General features: G+C 45.5%; 1 protein-coding gene across 10 annotated transcripts in view; it reads right to left on the bottom strand.

Moving 5' to 3' along the window:
* FRMD4A (FERM domain containing 4A) overlaps nucleotides 1-22467 on the bottom strand; it is a 356355-nt gene that overhangs the window by 36117 nt on the left and 297771 nt on the right. For all 10 annotated transcript variants that reach the window (XM_077783672.2, XM_021531005.3, XM_085568672.1 and 7 more), the window contains 4 exons: nucleotides 20089-20154; nucleotides 19825-19882; nucleotides 17937-18023; nucleotides 3372-3448 (listed from right to left, as the gene is read on the bottom strand). In XM_077783672.2, coding sequence (XP_077639798.1) covers nucleotides 3372-3448; nucleotides 17937-18023; nucleotides 19825-19882; nucleotides 20089-20154 — 288 coding nt within the window. The remainder of the gene's footprint in view (nucleotides 1-3371; nucleotides 3449-17936; nucleotides 18024-19824; nucleotides 19883-20088; nucleotides 20155-22467) is intronic.

Here is a 22467-nt window from a genome sequence, read left to right as displayed (position 1 = left end):
CTCTACCACAAGACCCACAAGATGGGTCTTGTGGTAGAGCAGGATTACGAAATGATGTGACATGGGTACAGAAATGTGACACTTTTAGGGACATGGATGGTGAAGAGGGACCAGTGCAAGAGACAGCCTGGGGTGCGCTACAGAGGGGTGTCAGAGTCCCCAGTCAACAGGGACTCTGAGCCATGCAGGTGTGGAGGTGACACTGCAGGACAGCCCAGGAGCTCTACTGTGCCATGCAAGGGGGAGTAAACTCTTTCACCAGCACTCACAAGTCCTCAAGCCTGATAAGGTTCCCCTCCTGCACCTGTATCTGCACTGGCCACCTCTCTTCTGGTGCTTGTGGGCCACTGCCTTGTCCAAAGTTGGAGGTGAGCATGGAGGTGTGAACAGTTAAAGAAAGTTGTGATAGAGCCAAGAAAGAAAGAAAGCCAGAATTCTGCAGCAAAATGAGAATTACTGGCAATGTTCAGTCTGGGAGAGGGCTGACAGCCATTGCATCAGGGCTTTTTCAGTGCTTCAAAATGTGTTAAAGTCAAATTACGGAGCTACAAATCAGAGTGAAATTTCTGAGAAAACAGCCGTGGCCAATGCAAACAAGGTCTGAGACAACTGGGATCTCATGTTTCAGTGTTAGCCTGTGCCAAGTCTTTTCCTTGTGAATGGTGCTAGAGACCTTGTCCTGTTACCAGTATTGTTCTTGTGAGAAAAGTCTCCAAGGATGCAACAGGACAGCAGCTGATGGTGCTGGGCTGCCTCATTTCTGTCACTAGGCATGGAATTAAGGCAGTGCTGGGAGGTGCTCTTGAAGTTGAGCCTGGAGAGTGGATCCAGCTCTGGATGCTTTATATTGGTCTAAGGATACCAACCACTGCAGCACACTGGCACATAAAGCTCTAAGAAAATTAAGGCACTCAAACATGGGCTGAAGCTTTAACTCTGGAGTCATCCTATTCAGTTCAAACTCCTGAATTCTTAGAAACCTATTCTGCAAATCATTCATCTTTTCACTGTAAAAGCAGTGATTTCTAATTTTTTTCCTTTTTGGAATCTGTACATGTTTCCCATCAAAATAGCAGACTCCATTAGAACGTCTGCAGACTGTTGGTCAGAGCTGTGGACTTGCTTTTCACAGCTGTGTTTGAAGACCTGAGAGATATGGATCACGGGTGTTTTTTCCATGACTTCCTCCATGCATGCTACATGCACTATGGAATTAATCCTGTTGATAAAATGCTGCACCTAAAATGTATCATTTTCCTCCTTTATGAGATAAGTAACTGCAGTGAAAGGAGATTAAATGGCTTGCTGGGGACAGGAAGCCATGGGCAGAAGCAGGGCATAAAAACCTACATTGTGCTGCCCAGCCCTGGCCACAACCACGGAGCTGTGCTTGCTCTCTTGACTGTGGCTTCACTGACTCAGGCTCTGGTTTGGCTACAAGGAGAGGAATGTGGAGAGAGCACTGCATTGGCTACTCCTCCACCTCCACACGCTGAACAACTCCTTGCAGGAGTCCATCCCACTTGGCTGGGAGACTACAACCAGAGCTGTCTTCCCACCATGCCACTGCAACGTGCTGCGCTGCATTACAATGGTGCCACTCTGGATACAAAACCCAATCAGAATTATACAAAATCCAACCAAACAAATTGCTCTGTAGCAAGAAAGTACCAGGCTGACAGCCCAGGACAGGGCTTTGTCCTCCTGGTGTTGAGTCAGTGCAACAGAGCAATGAAAAAAAGAACGGAAGCTGTTCTGTGTCACTAATTCCTATAATCTAAATACAAATGAGAGAGAAGAGGCTGCTCTGTGTGGTCACATTTCATGCACGACATCAAGTAGCAAATGTCACCATAATTTTAAGGTCCTAGATCTATTTCCTTTCTTTTTCTTGCAACTGCTCCTTCCAGGAAACAGGCAGAACTTAGGGCATTTAGGGGCTCCTGGCTGCTGGTCGCTCCCAGCATGCGTTTCTGACTCCTCTCCGGCTGCCGGAGCCTTGGTGGGGGAAGGAGTGCACTATACCCAGCTCCTGCTGCTGGAATATCTCCCAGTGTATGCTTGACTTTGGGAAGGCACTCTGCTAGATTTCATGCAACTGTTTATATGTTTAATATTAAGCAGATGCTTAGAGGTACTGCTGAGCTGGAGCTGCACAATGACATGAGCTGCTCTACTCAGTGTTTGTTTTAACAAATACACCTATGCAGACAGGCACCTATGCACACGTTTTACTGGTGTGGCTGTGCTCATGTCAGGGTAAATAAGGAGAGAAACTGCATGCAAAATTCCCCTAATAAAAGTACATATATTAGTACACAGATAGGCGTGGGAAACAGGTGAAACTGGATCACAGCTGAGTGATCAGCGGAACACACTACTGCCAGCAACAAATCAAATCAGTCTGGGCAGAGAGAGGTTTCCATCAGCGATATCATACTTACAGTGCAAACAAGACATTACTTTTAGTCAGAACATCTTTCAGAGCCATACACTCACTGTGTGCAGTAACCATCCAGTAACGCAAACACACCAGAAGTGCTGAACGCACTGATAGGATGCAGCACAGTCCCTTGAACTCTCACATTAGGATTCCAAAGTAAGAAAAAAAAGGCTCCTGTGCCAAAAAGACTGATGGGCTTTCATCCAGGCTGCCGGTGGTAAACCTCTGGTTCTGTGCCATTGCTTTCCGTTGCACTACTGAATATTTATTTACAAAGAAACATGTGAGTACAAAATCTGGCGCTCATCTCCGGGTTCTGACTGAAACACGGGGACAAGGCAAAGCCCCCTTTCACACACGAGTGCTACCCGCACTGCAGCTGAGATACCGGAGCCACACAGTCCCAGGGGTCACAAGGTGCCAGAACAGAGGGAAGGGGGAAAAAAAAACAACCTGCTAGGAGCCGAGGGGAAACACATGCTCAAAAACGCACACCAGGACCCGGAATGTCTCGCTGAAAGGAAGCAGCAGCCCCCGGCTTGGTACCTGCTGCCTCTCCCTTGTGCGTTCCCCAGCTACCAAGCGCAGCGAGCCCCGCGTAGCAGCGAGGGCAGCACACGGCTCAGCCCGGCTCGGCACTGCCCAGCCCGGCTCAGCCCGGCTCAGCACTGCCCAGCCCGGCTCAGCCCGGCTCGGCACTGCCCAGCCCGGCTCGGCACTGCCCAGCCCGGCTCAGCCCGGCTCGGCACTGCCCAGCCCGGCTCGGCACTGCCCAGCCCGGCTCAGCCCGGCTCGGCACTGCCCAGCCCGGCTCGGCACTGCCCAGCCCGGCTCAGCCCGGCTCGGCACTGCCCAGCCCGGCTCGGCACTGCCCAGCCCGGCTCAGCACTGCGCAGCCCGCCTCAGCCCGGCCCGTCTCGTGGCTCACCTGCGCGGATCGTGCACCTCCACCGAGAACTTCTTCTCGCGGAAATAGAGGTTCTCCAGCTGCCTCCATTGAAAGATCTGCAAGGAGAGGAAGGGGATGAGACGCCTCCGCTCCCTCGCCCAGCCCTGCCCGCCGCTGGCTCCCGGCGCTGCGGCGGGAATGCCCCGCTGCGCTGCGCCCCGCCCCGGCCCCGCGTCCCTCCCGCCCCGCACCCGCGGGGCAGCCCCGGGGGCGGGCGGCGGCCTCCGTCCTTCCCTCCTCCCTCCCTCCCGCCCGCCCGCCGGGCCCCCGCTGCCCGCGGCGGGCTCGGTGCTCGGGGCAGGCGGGGAAGGGCGATGGTTTCACTTTGCGAGGCCGAATGTGTTGAAGACACATACAAGCTCCAGGCAAACCGGGATTCGACTACATTTTCCAGGGCTGGCACCTGGGGTGGTGGATCGGTCTCTGGCACAGCAGACTCTCCCCGGTGTGAAGGAGATGACACCCCTGCTGCACCCAAGTGCTAATACCCAGCTCTTCTTTCATCCCGCGATCCGCGTAAAACTGGCACGGGCATGAGCCGAGCGGAGTTTATCTGTCCCAGGTGCTGTCAGACTCGTGGTGGCGTCGCCCAAAGCTCCGGGCTCTCCCGGCAGTACAAACCACGGCAATAAGCAGGTCATATCTCATCCTCTGTTTTACAGGCTGCCCTGCCGGGATATCTCAGAGCAGCACTGAGACAAAGCCAACACTACCACCAAGGGGTAAACTGAGGCACGAAGCTTTTCATGGGAGTGAAATGCGGCGTGCCCTCGCCCCTGAATCAGCCTGGGCCAGCCCTGGAGGGCTCTGCGTGCTCCTGGGCAGGGGGATGCGCTTACATGGTCCCTGTGCTCACACTCCTCCCGTGAAATAATGCCCATCTCCCAGGCAGGAGGGCGGACCGACCTCAGGAGCAGCGCGAAGGACGCGGTGCCAGCTCCGCAAACTATCACACCGTCACCACTGCGGGCAGCTCCACCGCTGCCTTTTCCTTGCAAAGGAGTAAGCTAAAATCCAAACCCTGTTTTCCAGGCTGCTAATCCACAGGGAGGAGGCAGCTTGCAGCCTCTTTGGCATCTCGGACTTTGTCTTCCCTGCATTGCCCCTAGCAAGCAGCAGAGCTGGGGAACGTAGCCTCACTGCTGGGGAGCACAGGCAGCAGCGCTTTCCCTGATTTACACTCCCTCTCCCACTCCAAGTAGCTGCTGTGGAGTTCCTGTCCTACCCCCGAGGAAGGCGCTGGCTCCTGACACGCCGAGATAAGCCTCGGCTGCCAGTGTCAGCGCTCTGGAGATAAGTAAACAGGAGGCATAATTTGATTTGCACTGATATAGCTGCTGGTGGAGCTGAAATCTTGAGAATAAAACAAACCTCATAGAGGACCCAAAATTTTCTCCTTGATGGTATTTCAGGGTCAGCAAAATTGAAAGTATTTTTTAAAGTTTCCAAGCAAGATTGTGGGGTTTTTTTCCCTCTATTTTTTTTCCTTTCTGTAACAGGGTGCTTCTTGGGAGGAATTGTAGGGATTAAGAAGGGCACTAAGCTATCCCATATTCTTGGGCTGTCCACATTGCTGAGGGGGTAGGGGAAGAAGGGAGCCAGGAGAGATGGGAAGTCTGAAAGGCTGAGTTACATTGTCCCTAGGGGATTATTTTATTCTATTCCTCCACTGGAAATATTGATTGCTGCATAAAACTTGTAAACACCAAATGAAGCACAGAAACACCCATTATTTTACCCACTGAGGGAGGACAGACACAGGGTGAAAAGGTTAAGCTGGGAGCTGAAGTCTGACTCCTCTTTAAGTGCCTGGCTTCAAAGGCATGAAAAGGAAGTTTGGGGCCTAAACTCCCACAGACAACAACTGGGGTCAAGCTGAAAACATCCCTCTGTGCTTCCAGATGCCCATCTGCAAGGCGGGGAGGACGACGCGGCTGTGCTGCACGGCATGTACAGAGGACGTGTTTGGGAGAGGTTCTGACATGTGGAACACATAAGAGTCTAAAAGGCCAGCAGATCACACCCTTCAGAAAATACCCCTGTGTCCCCAGGTCCCCCGTTGTCATTTATGACTAAACTTCGGCATGGCATAGAAGGAATTTGAAACTTTTCTGAGCTGCTGGCAGCTGCTCTATTTGGATGCTGTCCTGCCCGTCCTCCTCCTCTGTCTCTGCTGGACTGTCCCCTGTGCTCAGATCCTGTTCTATTTTACCCTCTCTGCTACCAAATCTCACAGTGCTGTTTGGTAAGGGAAGCTCTGTTTCTTGTTTCTCTTTGATGATTAACTCCAACTGTCCAAACACACAGGGCTCTGGGGAAGCTGTTCAGATGCCCAAATGCAGGCATGTAGTGCCCTTTTCCATGCCCCAGGTTCCCTGCCTGGCTCCTGGCTGCTGCCCCGGGTGGGAGGGAGCCTGACATAGGTCCGGAGTTGTATCTGCCAGCCCCACGCAGATGTCTTGGATCACCAGCAGTGCCTAAAACAGCATTAGACACCTACGTTTTGGGCACTGGAGCAGCTCTCCAGATTGATGCATTTTTATATTTAGTTTTGTTGTTTTCCTTGGCAGAAGGAGGCAAATCCAGACTCTTGGGAGGGAGGGGGTGGAAGTGACCCCACAACCTAAGTTTGTGTCTTTTATTCCATAGCTCTGCTTCCCAAACATACATGTGTGTTTTACCATTGCTGTAGTTGTGCTCCATTTGCTCCCCAAGTATTATTCTACAGTGTACCACTCCTTTTTTCCACATCGATCTGAGAGGTCTCCCCCTTCCTATACAAAAGGAATCCAATCTGCAAAAATGTGAATACCCACAGGAAAGTATCCGCTTTCCTGTTAACTGATCACAATCCCTTCAGAGAAACAAAGCCGAAGGTGCCCCTTCAGCCAGACCTCCTAATGTAAGCAAGCTGTTCTCTTCACCAGTTGCCCGTCTTATGTATGGTCTCAGATTTATGTTGTTAATGCAGTGACAGATGCACAAGGTGCCATTAGTAGGTCTTCCTAAATGGAAGCGTAATTTTTACCCATCAAGATCCTTTTACCACGCTGGTGCTTGCAACCTTCACTGGGGAATAGAGCCTCAGCAGGGAGCTGGTCATAATTTCAACAGGATCTTGTGGAAATGCAGTGACAACAGATGCATGCTGGTTTTGGGGCTGGTATGAATCAAAACATCCATGTTCATGTCAGGTTTGCCTCTCCTTGCACTGAGGTTGGGTTTGGTTTTGGGTTATTTAGCTTATGATTGTCTTTGGTTAATTTCCTAGGCCAAACCCAATGCCTGCACATGTGGGTGGGACAATTTGTATTGGTGTTACTGGGATTGCATCAGAGGTGCAATGACCCTTTGACAGAGTACCTCAGCAGGGACTGGGACAGCATCTCCCCAAACACACTGGAAACATGGCTTAGGAGAAAGTCAACCATTAACACAAGCTTAGAGCACAGCTTTCCTGCCCTTGAGTAGCTGCCTTCACTCAGTGCCCGCAGACAAGGGGACAATTAGCGGTGCTGCAGAGGGCCAAGTCTGCGATGTGATGGTTTGCCTGCTGGGTTCTCTTCTGAGGTCAGCAGCTCGTTTTGGATCATGCAGCATTGGGCAGCTTTCAGATGGGAACAATTTTTGGTAGTGGCCATCATTACAGGCTGCACATGAAACGATTTAATCTTCAACAGATACTTAAGGAAGTATCCACTGGCTTTTGAGCACAGCTGCACACTCACACATACATGTGAAAGAGGCTAGTAAAAGAAGAGAAAATAATTACCCTTATTCCCTCTCCTCCAAGGGGCCTCTCCCCACCATGATCTCTGTTTCATCATACCAATAAAACTGGAACTGACACTATCACTTGAATTTGAAAAACTGCTTATCAACTTGTGAACATTTAAGGGAATAACTATTCCCCATCAGACAACATGCACTGTTTAAAATGTGTTGTAGTGGGTGGGGAGGCCATGATGGGGAAACCAGTGCCAGAAATGTATTCTAAAAAGCTGGCAGTTTAGAAGAGGAGCCAAGAGAGAGCTCCAAGTGCTGCATGGTGTGCTGTGGAGAATTCAGGTGCAAGCTACAGGAATTTTCTCACTGGAAACCCCTTCCAAGAGGCTGGCAAGATTGTCAGGCACCAGATGTTTGTGACTAGTTACAAAGAGCTGCAGTCAAAACCCTTCAGACGCAATCTTCTTTTGTGAGCACGCTTGTGGTTTGCTGGCTGGTCCTTAATTAAGCTGAGCCTGGAAAAGAGGAGGCCCGGGGTCTGCATCCATTTCAGCCATGTGAGTCTGAAGGATATTTTACCATTTTTATTGACCATGCAGCTGGTACTGAGGAGTTTGCACATGCCAGGAGGTAGGGTCAGCGTCAGAGTGTTTGAAAAATGCTGGAGGTTCCTGATAAAGAAGGGAATGTCTTTTGAATGAAATATCAGGGATTGCTTCTGCCTTGGTCACTCATGGCCTGGGTGACCTGGACTTTTGGAGAGGTGTGGGGACCTGAGTTAGTGCTAGGCACTGGGCTGTGCTCTGTCCCTTTATGCTCAGGGAGCCTTGCCAGATTATTCGGTGGAAGTACTGTGCCATTTATTTGGGAGCCCCTGGCAGTAATGAGGCTGTTGCTTGCTCTGTGTTGCCCTTTAGCTCAGGCACAGGACAGAGGGGATTGCTGAAGGCCAGCACTGAAGGTTGGTGCATAATGCTCTTTGGACTGTGGCATTTAGAGAAACATGCCTGAATGATCCCTTTTGGAATAATTCCAAATCCTGAACCTAGGGTATGGGGTTCTTGATACTGTTTTCTGCCTGCTGTGCCCAGAAGAGCCAGACTTGGTACTGAACTGGGGAGCATGCACTATGGCTGGGCATGCTGTGGGGACACAATATGAGCCATTTTGCATTTGGTCTCTTAGGAAACAAATAAAATCTCATTTTCTTTCTCTTTTCAGTGTGCTGAATCACCTGAGATGAGGCACAGGCTGAATGCACACACTCTCAAGGGTTCCAGATAGCATTCTGGGTGGCTGTTCAGACTCAAATCATCTGCAGAAATCTACAGAGGATCTACCTGCTGGTAACTCTGTTTTATGATGCAAAGGGGATTCACAAAGAAGATGGAGACAGACTTTGCTCAGAGGTGCCCAGTGAAAGTATAAGAGGTAATAGACACAGGCTGTGGGGTTGCAGCAAGATAAATTATTAGAAGATACATAAAGTAAAACTCCAAGTCCCAAAATAATCAGTGCAGGTGTTCAAACACTAGGGTCATGAGTAACCAAATCAAACTCTGAAGGTGGCCCAACTTTTAGCAGGAGGTTGGACTAGAGACCTCCAGAGGACCCATATTTTTCTTTGATTCTAAAGATTAATAAATGACCAACTGTAATTGCTGTTGGACTTCCTGACCTATGTGGCATCCCCCAGTCCTTCAAGTCTTGCCACTTCCTAGATGATTAATGCCTTATTAAATCACTCTATGCAGAAGGAACAATCATCCCTCCAAATGCATGCACTACCACCCAGCCTGGATACTCTGAATGGCTTCTAGGAAAGGCAGAGAAATAATGTGAAACATTCCTAACAGTCCCAATGCAACCCCTTCCCTTGCCTACGCTATGGGCAAGAGTCAGCATGGATGACATCCCAATACTAAAACTGGTATTAAACAATGGAACTAAAACAATGACAGTATTTTCACACAGCTTGCATGAGCGAAGCCACAAGCTCCCAAGTCTTTTGTCCTGCAGTTTAAAGACAAAACAAACATAACAAAAAAAATTCCTCCTTGGAAATGTAATTTCCTCCACTGAAAAAACCAGCAAGCTAAATTGTAGGAGTTGAGTTATGCAGGAGGTCAGAGTGGAGGTTGTGAGCGGTCCCTTTTTGGCCTTAAACTCTATGGAAATCACAGCCCCAGCGAAGTCAATGGCAGTTTTGTCCCAGTGATTTCAGTGGGGCCATGGTTTCCGGGCATGGATTTGTGTGCTGCCTCAAGCCAACCCTGCTCCCATCAATCATACCTCTGTCAAACTAGTTAGAGTGAATGAGGAAGGAGTTGGTCCAGGCAGAACAGCACCATCTTAGCTCAAACAAATGGGCTCTTGTTTCAGGGACAGATTTACCAAGAGATTTCCGTGGGCTGTCACCTGTGAATTAGTGTAACCCACTGCTGCGGCTGTCCCTGGGTCATGAGATGGGGATGCCACTGCACCATAACTTAGTCCTCCATCCTGCCACACTTCCATTCATTCCTTTATTTTTATTACTTTGGGATATTTTTTTTTCTTTCACTTCTCAAAACAAGAAAAAAAAAAAAAAAAGATTTCCTGTGTGATTTGATGTGGGAAAAGCCTTACCAATGGTCTTCCCAGAGGCTTGCTGTCCTCCCTACCCTCATGGAATGAGAGAATAGCTTGGCTAAGTGGGACTTTCAGTGGTCTGTCAGCAATCCCAGCTCACTATCTAATTACTTCTTTGCCTCAGGCTTCAGGCCTTTTTTTGCCAAACAGACAAACAATTTCTGGTCCAATCTGAGATCCCTTTTGCTGTGTGTTGTTCTTGTGGGACCACACCACCCCTGCAAACATTTCTGGCTTGACCGAACACAAATTGCATCTAGGTCTATATAATAACCACTCTGCAACCATTTCCATTATAGAAACACAATTCTCTGTTAAATTTCAAAGTGGCTTATTGGCTCAGAGAGACAGCAGAGCATCAGATCACAGAGGGAAGAGCTGCTATTTGGACAAAGCATTATTTGTCTAAATAATGCAACTTGATATTTGTTTCTGTAACTACACAGACTGGGAGATTAGACTTTGACTTTATATACAACCCAATCCACTTTCACTGCACATATATATCTGGTAGCTGCTGTTAGATTGTGCACTACTGTCACCATGCTGTGTGTGTCTAAATCAATAGATCTACAAAGAACCTTTTCTCCCTGGTTTGTTTAAGTTAAACTTTCTCCCTTTTATTCTCTGAAAGAACATCAAAGTGACTGGATCTTTCTGCATTGAAGAGCTCTCCTTTCTGGCACAATATACCATGTATTAGATAAAGGATGCCCAGTTTGTAGTCTATGAATCAGCTGTGGCAGCCTAGAAGGATTTATGCTGCCCACAAAGCATTACTGCTACTTTCTCTCTTAAAGATCCTCATGTCTTCTCCAGTGGCTTGCTAAAGTACCTCTGTCTTGGAACCAAACTACAGGAATCACATTCCCATCTCATGCTGCTGTGGTGATGCACAATAGTTTGTGTGACTGAAAATACTCCCATGATTCTGGATGTCTGCACAGGGGGTGCCATGGCAGCAGCAATCCCACTCTCATGGTGATGGCTGCAGTGAACCTTCTGAGCCTCCTGCCCAGACCACTGACCAAAGGTGCCTCACAGCCACAACCACAGAGTAATGGGACCCCTGCATGGCTTCATCTCATGATAAAAGTGTCCAAGCCTTCAGAGCAGCCCTGGTGAGCTATGAGACAGCATCTGAGCAGGGTGGGGTGTAGAGGAGCTTGCCACCACTTCAGAGCCAAGCATAAGTGCTCAAGGAGGTTTCAATCTCTCTCCAGATCTCCACCCTAATTCCAGGGCCCTGAGGTCCAATTTGTTTCACTTTGTGCTGTCGGAGTGATTTGTCTTTGCATCTTGTTGAAGTTCCTGCTGTGTGCTGCAGAATCATTTAAGACTTGGCTGCTGCTTTTACACAGAATTACTGTTTAAGATCTGAATACGACAAAGGACTTAGAGAAGGGAGTTTTATTTTGATGGGACTACTCCTATATTTAATGGTAGCCATGGTCTTGACTTGGCTGGATCATGGGATGAACGTCATGCTCTAGCTTTTCTGAATGTAAATTCTCACAGAAAACCCTGGGAACTGTATGTCTAATGGTATCACCACAGCACATTAAACCACCAGAATAGTGCTGGTTTCTTTATAAAACAGCAGTGCCTTAGACTGTGTATTAATGTTTGCAAGCATTGTAGTTGATAAAACTACTTATTTACCTACAGAATGGTAGGTAAATGACTACTGTATGATTCTAAAAAGTTTATTTACCTAGACAATCTACTCACCTGTCTGAAATCAGCCCTCTTTGGGAGACACACGGAAGCAAATTTTTACCAACTTTTATGTGGAGGAAAAAGTGAGCATGATGACCTTATACCTAACAGTTGATTCATCCTGGTTCAACCATGACAAACTCCATGCAGTTGTACTCCTTCCAACTTGTTCTGAGCTGTGAAGCTCTTGTCTCACTCCACAAAGTTACTGTGTAGGTTAATGGCTGTTTCTTTTTCTGGCTGCAGTTATTTATGCAGCCTGTATACATATCCAGCTCCTACAGCTTTGCTGATTGTGGGTCAGATGGTGAACGGGACTGGGGACTGATCGAGGTTAAGAGTGACCACTTTTTATGGCTGGCTGGTGCTAAGAGAGTCTGATCCCTTCTCTGGAGCAGCTTCCTTCCCAACTGCACAGCTATACCAGGATGGCTTAGGAAGGGGCCCAGGGGAGGAAGTGAGCAGTGGGGCAGGACTGTGATGGGGGAGGAGAGTGCTGAAGGCCACTTCAGCTGATACTGCTGCCAAAAGAAATGTTCACTGAATCATAGCCCAGTGGCATGTCCAGCCAAATCCTGTGGAAGTTCTCAGTGTCAGGGACATAATCCTGCTTTTCAGCCCAGTGTGCTTTGATGTCATTTATTCAGCTCCCAGTGTGTTTGGCAGCTCTTTGGCACAGTGGTAAGGCATGAAGTAGTGGGTGCTGAAAGGGGAAGTGCCTTGTGCTGGATGGTAGAAACCCCAAATGAGGGCAGACAGCAGCAAAAAAGGTACTGGTGAGAACAAGTTCTCCTGTCTTATGGGGATGGAATAGGACATTTCTGCAGGGAAAGGCTTTAAACTGTGCCTGCTTTTCAGTGTTTGCAGGTCTGGGTATTATGTTTTAAGGAAAGAAATTGGGTGAGCAACCTGTGTCTATGAGAAGGAGCAGCGTGGTAAGGAACCTCACTTTGTATATGTCTCCCTCCTTCCATGCTCCACATTTCCAAACACTAAACCAAGACTGAATTACTGCACTATAAAATTAGTTGAACCCACTGTGACCTGAAGACTGGTTCAGTTTACAGCCAAGTCCATAACCCAGGAAGCACAAGGGATCAGCAATGAGAAGAGAAATGAAAGAGCAGAGCAGAAGGAGTCAGCAGGTAGTCCTTAACAGCCTGCTAATCACAGTGAATAATTTATTACAGCAGTGCCACTGAGACTCCACAACCTTTTAAACCAGTATTCCCTGGAAATGATTTCTGCTCATTTTTTATAATTTGTAAATTTGAAATCTTCTATCCCTGTCTACAATGCAAAGGTGTCTGCAAAGTCCTAGGAAATGACGAGGAGCTCAATGAAACATCAGTCCAACATGTTTTCTGATTTCACTTGATTCTGGATGCCCTAGAGAAAGTCCAGCCTGTTCTGAATACACCCTGTGGCTCAGCAGCATGCCAGTGAGAGGAGTGAGACACATGCTCCTTACCTCTGACAACAGAAACCAACTTGGTGTCAAATCAAACACTCTCCTTGAACACCAGGATTTATAACCCCTCCCAAAATTCTCTTTGAAAATAACCAACCCAATGTTAAAACCCTGGGGGGAAGTTCACACTTTTAGTGCTATCTTCAATCCTTCTGAGTTCTTGTCCTCTATTGTATTGTGTGGCAAGGAGCTGTGCAAGTGAATTGGGCTTCCAGTAACTAATCTGAATTTCATGTTTCTTTTGCCTTTTTGACTCTCCCTGTGTTCTATGATCAGTTAGGACAGATAACAATCTGTCAGCTTCCTCCTCCCTGTCATCCACTACTTTATGTACATTTCACATCAATCCTTATTTTATGGTTTTTTTAAGTTACTGGTCTGTCATTCCTTCACCACAGGAAGCACGAGTTTAACCACTCCATCAATGCAATTACTGACTTGACAATTCTTCATTATGTCCTAAAGCAGAGAGGATGTATTTGTTCTGCAATAAAGCAGCTCTTAATTAGGCTATTGCTCCTCCTGTGTAAATATCCCATTTTGCCTCTGGAATTGGGAAAGTTCACTCTATCTCTTGTTGTTTGCAAAAGGCCAAGTGGCACAGGACAACAATCTTTCACTTTCTGGACACAATTAATGTGCTGATTACTTTCCTCATGCTTTCGACAAGCAGGTGATTTTTCTCTGATCAGACACTTACAACTACTGAATTTATTTGTGCTCTGCATTGCTTGGTAGGATGGGTCCAACTTGCCTCTTATTTTTTCATGTTTAAATGGGAAGTCAACCTGTTACTTTTGCTTTAGATACATGATGTCGCTACAAACTAAAAATTAAATACTTTGTCATGAGAACCCAAAGACTGTTGCAGAGACCTTATGGAAAGGGACAGAGCATTCTCACAGCATGCTTCATTTAATCTCAGAGAAAGGGTAATGCTGAGAAGGAATGGCAGAAACTGGTGTCACAAGAAATTTTTTTTGTCAAGTTACATTAATGGCTGAATATTGTGATGCCTCACATTTTATCTTATTTCTAAATACCTTTATTCCCTTTGGGCTCTCTTCAGTAACCAGATAATGTAAGCACTGATAATGTTTATGAGTCTGAGAAAAAAGGCTCACTTTAGGTTTCATTGCCAATAGCTTTCTATAGAAGAAAATGAGATAACACCATATAGATGTATCTCTTACAAAGCAACTAAACATTACAAGACTCTCCTTTAATGTAATTTTATTTTTTGTGATAAATTAAACATTTTCTCTCTCTTTTTATCTGCCATATGGCAGTCCTTTGGCTGACTTTGTTAATCATTCACTCTTCAGCTTGGAGTTGTTTACTAACTGTTAAGCTGTTTGCACAAAAAATGCCTTCGGGCTCTTAAATCAGTGGGAATATCTCACTAGAACAACAGAGATATGCCTGGTGCTACTACTTGGATGTGCAGATCTCACAGCTCCAGGCTATGCTGAGGCTCTCTGTGTACAGGTCTCTTGGGATGGAGTGGAGTCACATCCCTGCATGCTGGTTAAAATGACACACACCACTCACAGACAAATGCTCACACAGGGCTGCTGCAGTGCCTTGGCTTTCTTTCCAGTTGCTCCTAATGACCCTTCTCTGAATATCATGGGTTTGGTCTTTTCTCTTCACAAGAAAGTGTTTGTAGAAGCTAAGTTTAACATAGAGGGAAATGGATTCTGCCCACCCTGGAAGCTGTGAGCGGCTTCTACACAAATGACACTGGTTCTGCAAGCCCAGCTTCCAGAATGCCTCAATATATGGTTGGCAGGACAGCAGCCATTCTTCCACACTCGATACTCTTTTCTTCTTGTTCAGCTGGAGCATTGGATTTTGTGTAGTATACCAAAACTTTTGCAATTATTTCATACCCAAGAATGTACAGCTAGCAGATTATAACTCATAGGGACCAAATTTGCACTAGAACAGGCAAGGGGAAGAGGGGAAGCATTTGACAGGGCTTTGCTGAGTCTGTGAGCTAACCCCCAAATGACAGAAGAAAAAGGATGACCCTCAAAGTGATGGTTTTGGGTAGATTCAGGGCCTCCACAAAATTCAAGCATAGCCAGGAAGGAACATAAAAATAGAAACACAGAGACACATTAGTCTCTGCAGTCTAGGTAAAACTGCATTCCAGTTTAATAGCCCTTCATTCCCATCTGAACCACCCAGGACTAGATGCCAGATACCCATCTCAGCTGCATCTCCCGTAATGCTGGAGAACTTGATGCTTGAGTGGGAACAGTGCAAGCAGGATGAGGTTCTGGCCCTGCATCAGCCTCAATTCCCCTCTCCAGTCTCATCTAACTTGCTGACAAACCTGGTTAGTTTTCTAGAGACACATGGCTGATTTACTCCAGCAATTTAATGAAATCATGGTTTTGAGTGACTGCTAATGAGATCGCCTGAGATAGGTTCAGCTGCTTAGTGTGTTACAGTTTTACTCACAAGCACAAGAAACATGGAAATCTATCTAGGATGACATAAAGGAAAACATTACAATCTCCTCATAAGACAAACAAGGCTTTTATATGCACTTAATATAAATGTCTTGATTTCAGCTGGTTTCTTTCTAAAATTTTCTGTTTGTGTTTTTTCCAGGGAGACTTATTTTTCCATTGTAAGTTTTCAATTTGTTTCTGGTGTCAGCAGTGTGCAGGAACAAAATATTAAAGATCAGAAAAGCCATAATCTCTTTCCCCCTCCCCCACTAATTTTACCTTTCAGAAAGTTCAGTAAAGTTTACCCATCCCATTTGCACAGCAAAGACTTGAACCAGCATATGCTGGTGCAGTGAAATGAATCAGATACTGTGGCAGGCTGCTCCCAGATACCAGGGTTATCAAGTGCAATTTTACAATCTAATTAGCAAGAGGATTAAACACTACGCCTCACTGAGGCAGTTGATCTGCTCTTGCCAGAGGGGTTTTACCACCTGTGTAGGGTAAAAAGTCTTTTTACTTGCTCCACAGAAGGTAAAATCACTCCGTGGAGAAATAACAAAGCCTCAGCCACTCTGTCCAAGTCCCATCCCTGATTTAGGCTGTTCATTTTGGAATAGCTCTGCCAACAGATGGGGTTTGCAAGCATCATGTAGCAGAGAAATGCTCATCTAGGCTTTCTTTTCACTGCTGTGGTCTCTGGATTGTGGCAATGGACAAATCTGAGCCTGGAAATTCCTGCTTTGCCTTCCCACCCAACCTTTCCTCAGTTTCCTTTCTGCCACAGTTCTTAGTAGTTTCTACATAAGGTTTATATAACCCATTGTTTTGGGTCTGCTGGATTTCATACATGATTTACTGAGACCCAAAAAACTAATTCCCAATAAAGAGGAAACCAGCACCCTATTTTTTTTTAGGGTTACACTTGGAGAATAAGGACCAGAGGTGCCTAAAGCCCCTGATTTGAGGTGCAGTGTGAGTGCTAGAGGTAGGTTAGTAGGGACACAGGCTGGTGACAAGTTTATCAAGCTCCAAAACCAATGCTACAGAGTAGATCACACTGAACAGCTGAGAATAGAAAGTAGACAAGCTGAGAAAGGAGGTTTGACCCTTCTGGTGGAAATGTGTCTCCTCTCATGCAGTTAGAGCACCTGATCTCTCCTCTCCTTCCTTCTGATGCTCTCCACTGACCCACTCATCCCAAGAGGGCTGACAATAATTGCTATAACGTGTGAAAGGCTGAGTCCTGTCATGGCAGAGCACTCATTTTTTCCACAGAAATGTCTGTATTCCTAAGACTGACTTCTGAAGGCATCTTTTAAGTACATGTCTTCCCTGGGGGATTGGCACTGCTGGAGATATGTGGGTGCAAACACCTAGCCTAGGCATGTTTTAAACTACCATGTGTGAGGATGGCTTGCCCTGCAGGTAATGATTGATCCCAAATAGATGTGTATTTTAGTCTTTGTGAAGATCTCCTTACTCTCCTTGTCCTTTCTTTTAATGAATAAAAGTCCCATTAATAGCCTTCAGTGAATGAAAGGCTACTTGGTGCACCTATTGTCTCTTGCTATCTCCTTAGCAGCTTTCTACCAAAACTTTGATACTAGTTCATTTTAATAGAAGATGGTCTTTGTGAGCACCAGGCAGCGTCCAACTTGAATGTGACCAGAGGAGGTGAAAGAAGAGTTGGTACAGACACAACTAAAAGACAAATGCAGAATTTAATTCACTGTGGAAGCTTTTGCATCCACAGAATAGCTGCCTAGTTGCTCCAAATCTTCCAGTCCTGCAGCCTGTATGCCAGCCTGAAGTCTTGTCTCCCGATGTCTCCACAGGTTTGCAGTGCAACAAACACTGTTGCTAACAGACTCTGCATTCTCACCTGCAGGGCATGTGCTCAGAAATGAGGTCTTTTATATTAGATGGCATTCTAGGTGGAAAAATCAGAGCACATGGGTCCCCCTCGTAGGCTGAGCTCAAGAATCAAAACTTCCCATGCCTTTTTTTTATGCATGTGTTAAAAGTCAGCTTTCCCTGCTACCTTGAAATTAACTCTTCAGTTAGGAAAATCATTGCTTATCAAATGTAATGTTGGTCCTGAGAAAATAATGCAATTTTCCTTTTTTAATAAATGGAAGCAGTTTTCCTGTCTCTTCATCCCTTTCTGCCTCAGATAATTTATAGCTTGACAATACAATATCAAAGGTGGGCTGAGCACCCCCAATCCACCATTGCCAGTGAATGGAAGGCCTCCAGCACCTGAGAGGATCAGTCCTTGAGTTCCCATCTATGTCTTATGAATCACACAAAAAAAAAGTAAATTGCAAGATTAAGGGACACTTATTTCCTCCATAAATTATGAGTTACTTTTGTCCATTAATTCTTTGCAGACACAGAGACAAGTTTGGGAGAAAACAAACATCCTTCAAAAATCACATTAATCAATGCCAGCATTTGGTGTACATCACACCCTTGACTCAAGCTATGACATGTGTGGCAAGCCCAGATCTTAGTAGGAAAGTAAACACTTACCTTTCTTGGTTTCACTTTGTCATGGTAATCATATTGAAAAATCCCCTTGTAGCTAAGTCCTAACCACCATGGAATTCCCTGCTTGTCCTGAAAGAGAAAACAAGGGGAGTTATATTGAATACAATGGGGAAATGCTGGAGATTTCCTGTGTGGTTGTTCAAGATGAAGATTTGTTTCTAAGTAATATCTTTGAATGGGTGTTGTTGAATTTCCCCCTGCTGAGTTCCCGCAAGTCACAAAGCTCCACAGGGTTTAGAAGAGATCTGTTTCACTTTTGGCCGTGACATATAAAACAATTTAAAACACATCACGTGTGATCAAGTTACTCAAAATGCTGTCAGGGGTGCTGAGGAAGTTTGACATGGGTCCCTTGTGCAGTGGTGCATCTTCTTTCTCTTGCCTGTAAATTATTCAGTCGGAACACTCAGAGATTGGAGAAGAAGGAAAGCAAATCACCCATCTGACTTGAATTATGTGGAGGGATTTTAGCATTAGTCTCGAAAATGCAGCAGTAATGGGATCTGAGAGCTACCAAGTGATAAGGTCTGACAGGCTCGGACCCAACTGCTTTGTGTCTGAGTGTGCAATAAAATGTCCTTATGGAGTAATGGCTGATATCTGATCCCAGTCTCTGCAATTTACTGAGCTGAAGTCCTCAATGAAATTACATCTGTTCTGTTAATGTGATAGAGAATGGCAGGGTAAAACACAGCAAAATCAAACCCCCACATCAGGCAGAAGCAAACCCTATTATGTGCAATATTTGCTGCCTCATTGCTGCTCACTGCTGCTTATTGACCATGGGGAGCTCACTGGAATAGCTCTCAAGTCTTTGCAGGATTGAACACCCAGCCCACTTCACTAGATTTTTCTTGATATAGAGTAGTCTAAGAGATCTGGATGCAAAGGGTACTGGAGAGATCGTGTCCTCTGAGAAAAGATGAGGCTAATGATTTTTGCAAAATAATAATAACTTTATTATTGCATCCTATTAGCAGGAATAGACTAGAAAAGCATCTCCTGAGACAGGTAGTCATATATTTGCATTTTTCTAGTACTCCATGTGTACAAGACATTACAGAGATATGAAAAACCATGTGATCTGTGCAGAGAGATAATGATGAAACACATCACAACTTCAGGGGTGATAAATGAGGGAATATGCTCTGGGGAATGTGGCTCTAGCTTTCTCTACTTCTGATTTCTCTACTTAAAAAACCACAAACCTACACAGCTGGTCAGGCAAAGAATAATAATAATAATAATAATAATAATAATAATAATAATAAGCTGGAAATTTTGGTGATAAATCATTAGACAAAAGTAATTAGCAACTTCATGAATATAGCTGCATGAAGTCCACATAGAAGAGGACAGCTGTATGGTGATGAGAATGTGCTACCTATCTCTAGAGTATAAGACTGTTCTGGCATTAAAATGATGCACAATCTCTGTATCCATCTACATATCTCATGTCAGGGGAGCTACAGTATGCAGGTCATGGCTGGCCCTAAACAGGTGTTCATGGATCTGCCATCTGGGAAAGATCTGACCTCTTGGAGCTACAGAAAGGACTGTCTGCCAGAGATGTGTCTGGCTTGTCCCTTTGGTGGTGGTTCACTGGTATTGCCATGCTGCTGACTGAGCTGAACACTCCAGCACAATAGGACTGCAAGGGTTTTATCTCCAAGAACAGGATTTTCCTCTTTGGAACTGTATTTACTAAACATGCACACACAGCTGAAATAAGTTTACCCTACATCAGGAAGTGAAACAAGACTTTAGTAGCAGTGTATTGTATTCTGAGAGCAGGATGGCTGTTTGTCCCTCTCTCCCTCCCTCTCCAACAAGAGTTTAGTTCAGTGAAGGACCTTCTTGTAGCACGTACCTTTACTGCGTAATAATGCACTCCATATGTTGGGAGGGATTCTACAATGCTCATATAACTGCAAGACACAAAGAAGAGAATAACATGTCTGAGAATGAGAGGATGATCTGAAAAAAAACTTTGATAAATAATTATGCCAAGAAATACTTTAAAATGAAGCATTGCATGAGATGGGATGCATAGTTATATATTGTATTTACAGTTCTGTAGAAATACTTCCTAATAAAACAAAGGTCACAAAGAAATAATTATTTTTTCACTTACTTCACAATTGCTTGACCTCTTGTCTGACCATTTAGTTTCTTGTAATGTTCAATGACTCGATCCTCACTGGAAAGGAAAAAATTAGATGTTTTATATAATGGCATTATCATGACTAAAAATCTTGTCAAAATCTGAAGAGATACTTCTGTTAACACAGCTACTGACTGATGGAATCAAAAGATACCAAGCAAAATCTTTAGATGAGGGCATTTGGTGCACAGCAGGGTAAACAAAGGGGGAGTCACAGACTGAGAATAAAAATGGTTTTGTAAGGGTTGGGTCTCTGGAACAACCCTTTTCCCTCACAAACATGGTACCTACTTGTACAGAGTTTTCCCTGCCTGCATTCCTTTCCTTATCTACAAATGATGCCCACAATACTACACTGAGGGCAAAGAGATTTGTGTTGGAGCTTCTCAAGACCTGCTTTATTCTAACTGCTATAACTTCTTGTCAAGCCCACCATGTCCTCTGAAAGACAGGTAGAACTGTCAGAAATTGGTGGCCAGTCATAACCCTAAGACTGACAGATTTCTCCTCACTGCAACTGCATAACTGTAGGTGCACCATGGGAAGTACTCTGCAGAAATCTCTCTCAGGGAGCTGAATTCCTGGTGTACACTGAGGCAACAATAACAGCAGTGACGGGATATTTCCAGGGCACTCAAACTTGTGTTTCTTTACTCTTAAAGTATTCATGTGCCTTTGCTTACTTTTGAGTTAACTTGCAACTCCTGGCTATGCACTGGGAGCTGGCATGAGCTGGGGCCCATTTCCAACAGCTCCTTGGAGACTAACATCATTTTATATTTTAGGAATACATGAACCATGTCATCATGTGTTCCAAGGTGAACCATGGAGGCTGTTCCACACCAGTGGGCCTCTGTGTCAGACAATTCTGAGTGTGAGCCAATAAGCAGTAGAGATGGAGCATCCAAGAGAGACCAGCATGACACAAATGACAGGTTGAGACACACATGTAAGTTCACTTTTAAAGAATTTAAATAATTCTTCTCCAGTGAATGGGCAGCAGAGATATTTGATGCATGTAATCAGCTGTGCTAGCAAGGTCACAGCATGGCAAAGTATAGGCCAAGGATCCAGTGTAATGCACACAGGACCTGCTCTGCCACACTAGCATGACAGAACACTGAAGTTCTCAGGTTTAAAACCAATTTCTTGCTCTTTATTTTGTATTTTATTTTTGACTCCCAAGGACAGGTAATCTCTTGAGTCCCCTGGATATACTGTACAGAGCTTGCCAGACCAAGAGGAGGGAAACCTTAATTACCTTCCCCACCTGGCCCTGCATGAGCTTCCATCCGTGTTGTGTGTCTATCCCAGGCCATCCTGCTGCAGGTGGTCTAGGGCAATGTGAACTGGCATTCCTCCCTCCCTGCATTTCCTGGATCCAGCAGGACCCCCTAATGGGGCCTTTCAGTTGTCCACCATGTGGTAATCCTTTCCCAGGCAGAACTGAAGCCAGTTGTATTGCTAGGCAGTGTGAAGGAGCCCAGCAGGGTGGGATGATGGTAGGTGACCTCACCATGACTGTTCAGAGATGCCCACGGGGGCTTTTGTGGAGGACTGTAAAGTGTTTCACCAGCCCAGCTTAACATGACTGCATCTTCTCATTGCTGCCTTCCCCATTTGCACCCCTGTGCTAGAGAGACAAAACATCTTTTAGAAAGAAGAGGGAAGGGAAGCTGAGGATTGTGCAGCCTTAATAATGAAGAGAGAAAGGGGAACCAGAAAGATCAGTGAAGGCAGCAAGGAACAATTCAGAGACAGTCTGTTGGATTGTCAGCAGGGCCAGCTTTTCCCTCACAAACCTGTTGTTTATCTGAGAGGTTATTTAACTGTTTCCCTTACTCATTCACCAAGTGGCTTCCCCCATTCACCCTACAAAAATAAAAGAGCCCTTTTCAGAGCTGTTCCATCAGCAGGCCACAGCAGAACAGGATGCTGACTGAGCCAGTGACAAATTACATGAGTAAAGGAATGGTCCAGCTCTCCCATCAAATCCCTCAGAATCATTTTAATGCTTAGAAAAAGATCTGTAAGCTCTAAATTCTACAGCTATGAAACCATATTCAGCACACTGATCCAAGCAAGTACCACAGATGTTATGGGTGTGCACATGAAGGCAGAACCTGGGTCTCTTGCCATGATTATCATAAACAGGATTACTTTTGGAGCAATAACCAAATTACATGAGTGTTCAGTATTGGAACATCTCCAAAAAACATCATTCTTAATAAAAAAAGATAGACAGAGAGGGCTTACAGCTCTTTGAAATTACATCTTAAAACCATGATTACATGTGGATGCAATTCCTCTGTCAGACAGGAACAAACTAGGAGTGACTTCTCAGAAAAT

This window comes from Lonchura striata, chromosome 1A, assembly GCF_050655825.1.
Source record: "Lonchura striata isolate lonStrDom1 chromosome 1A, ASM5065582v1, whole genome shotgun sequence".
Taxonomy (NCBI): Eukaryota; Metazoa; Chordata; class Aves; order Passeriformes; family Estrildidae; genus Lonchura; species Lonchura striata.
This window is presented reverse-complemented; position numbering and strand designations above follow the sequence as displayed.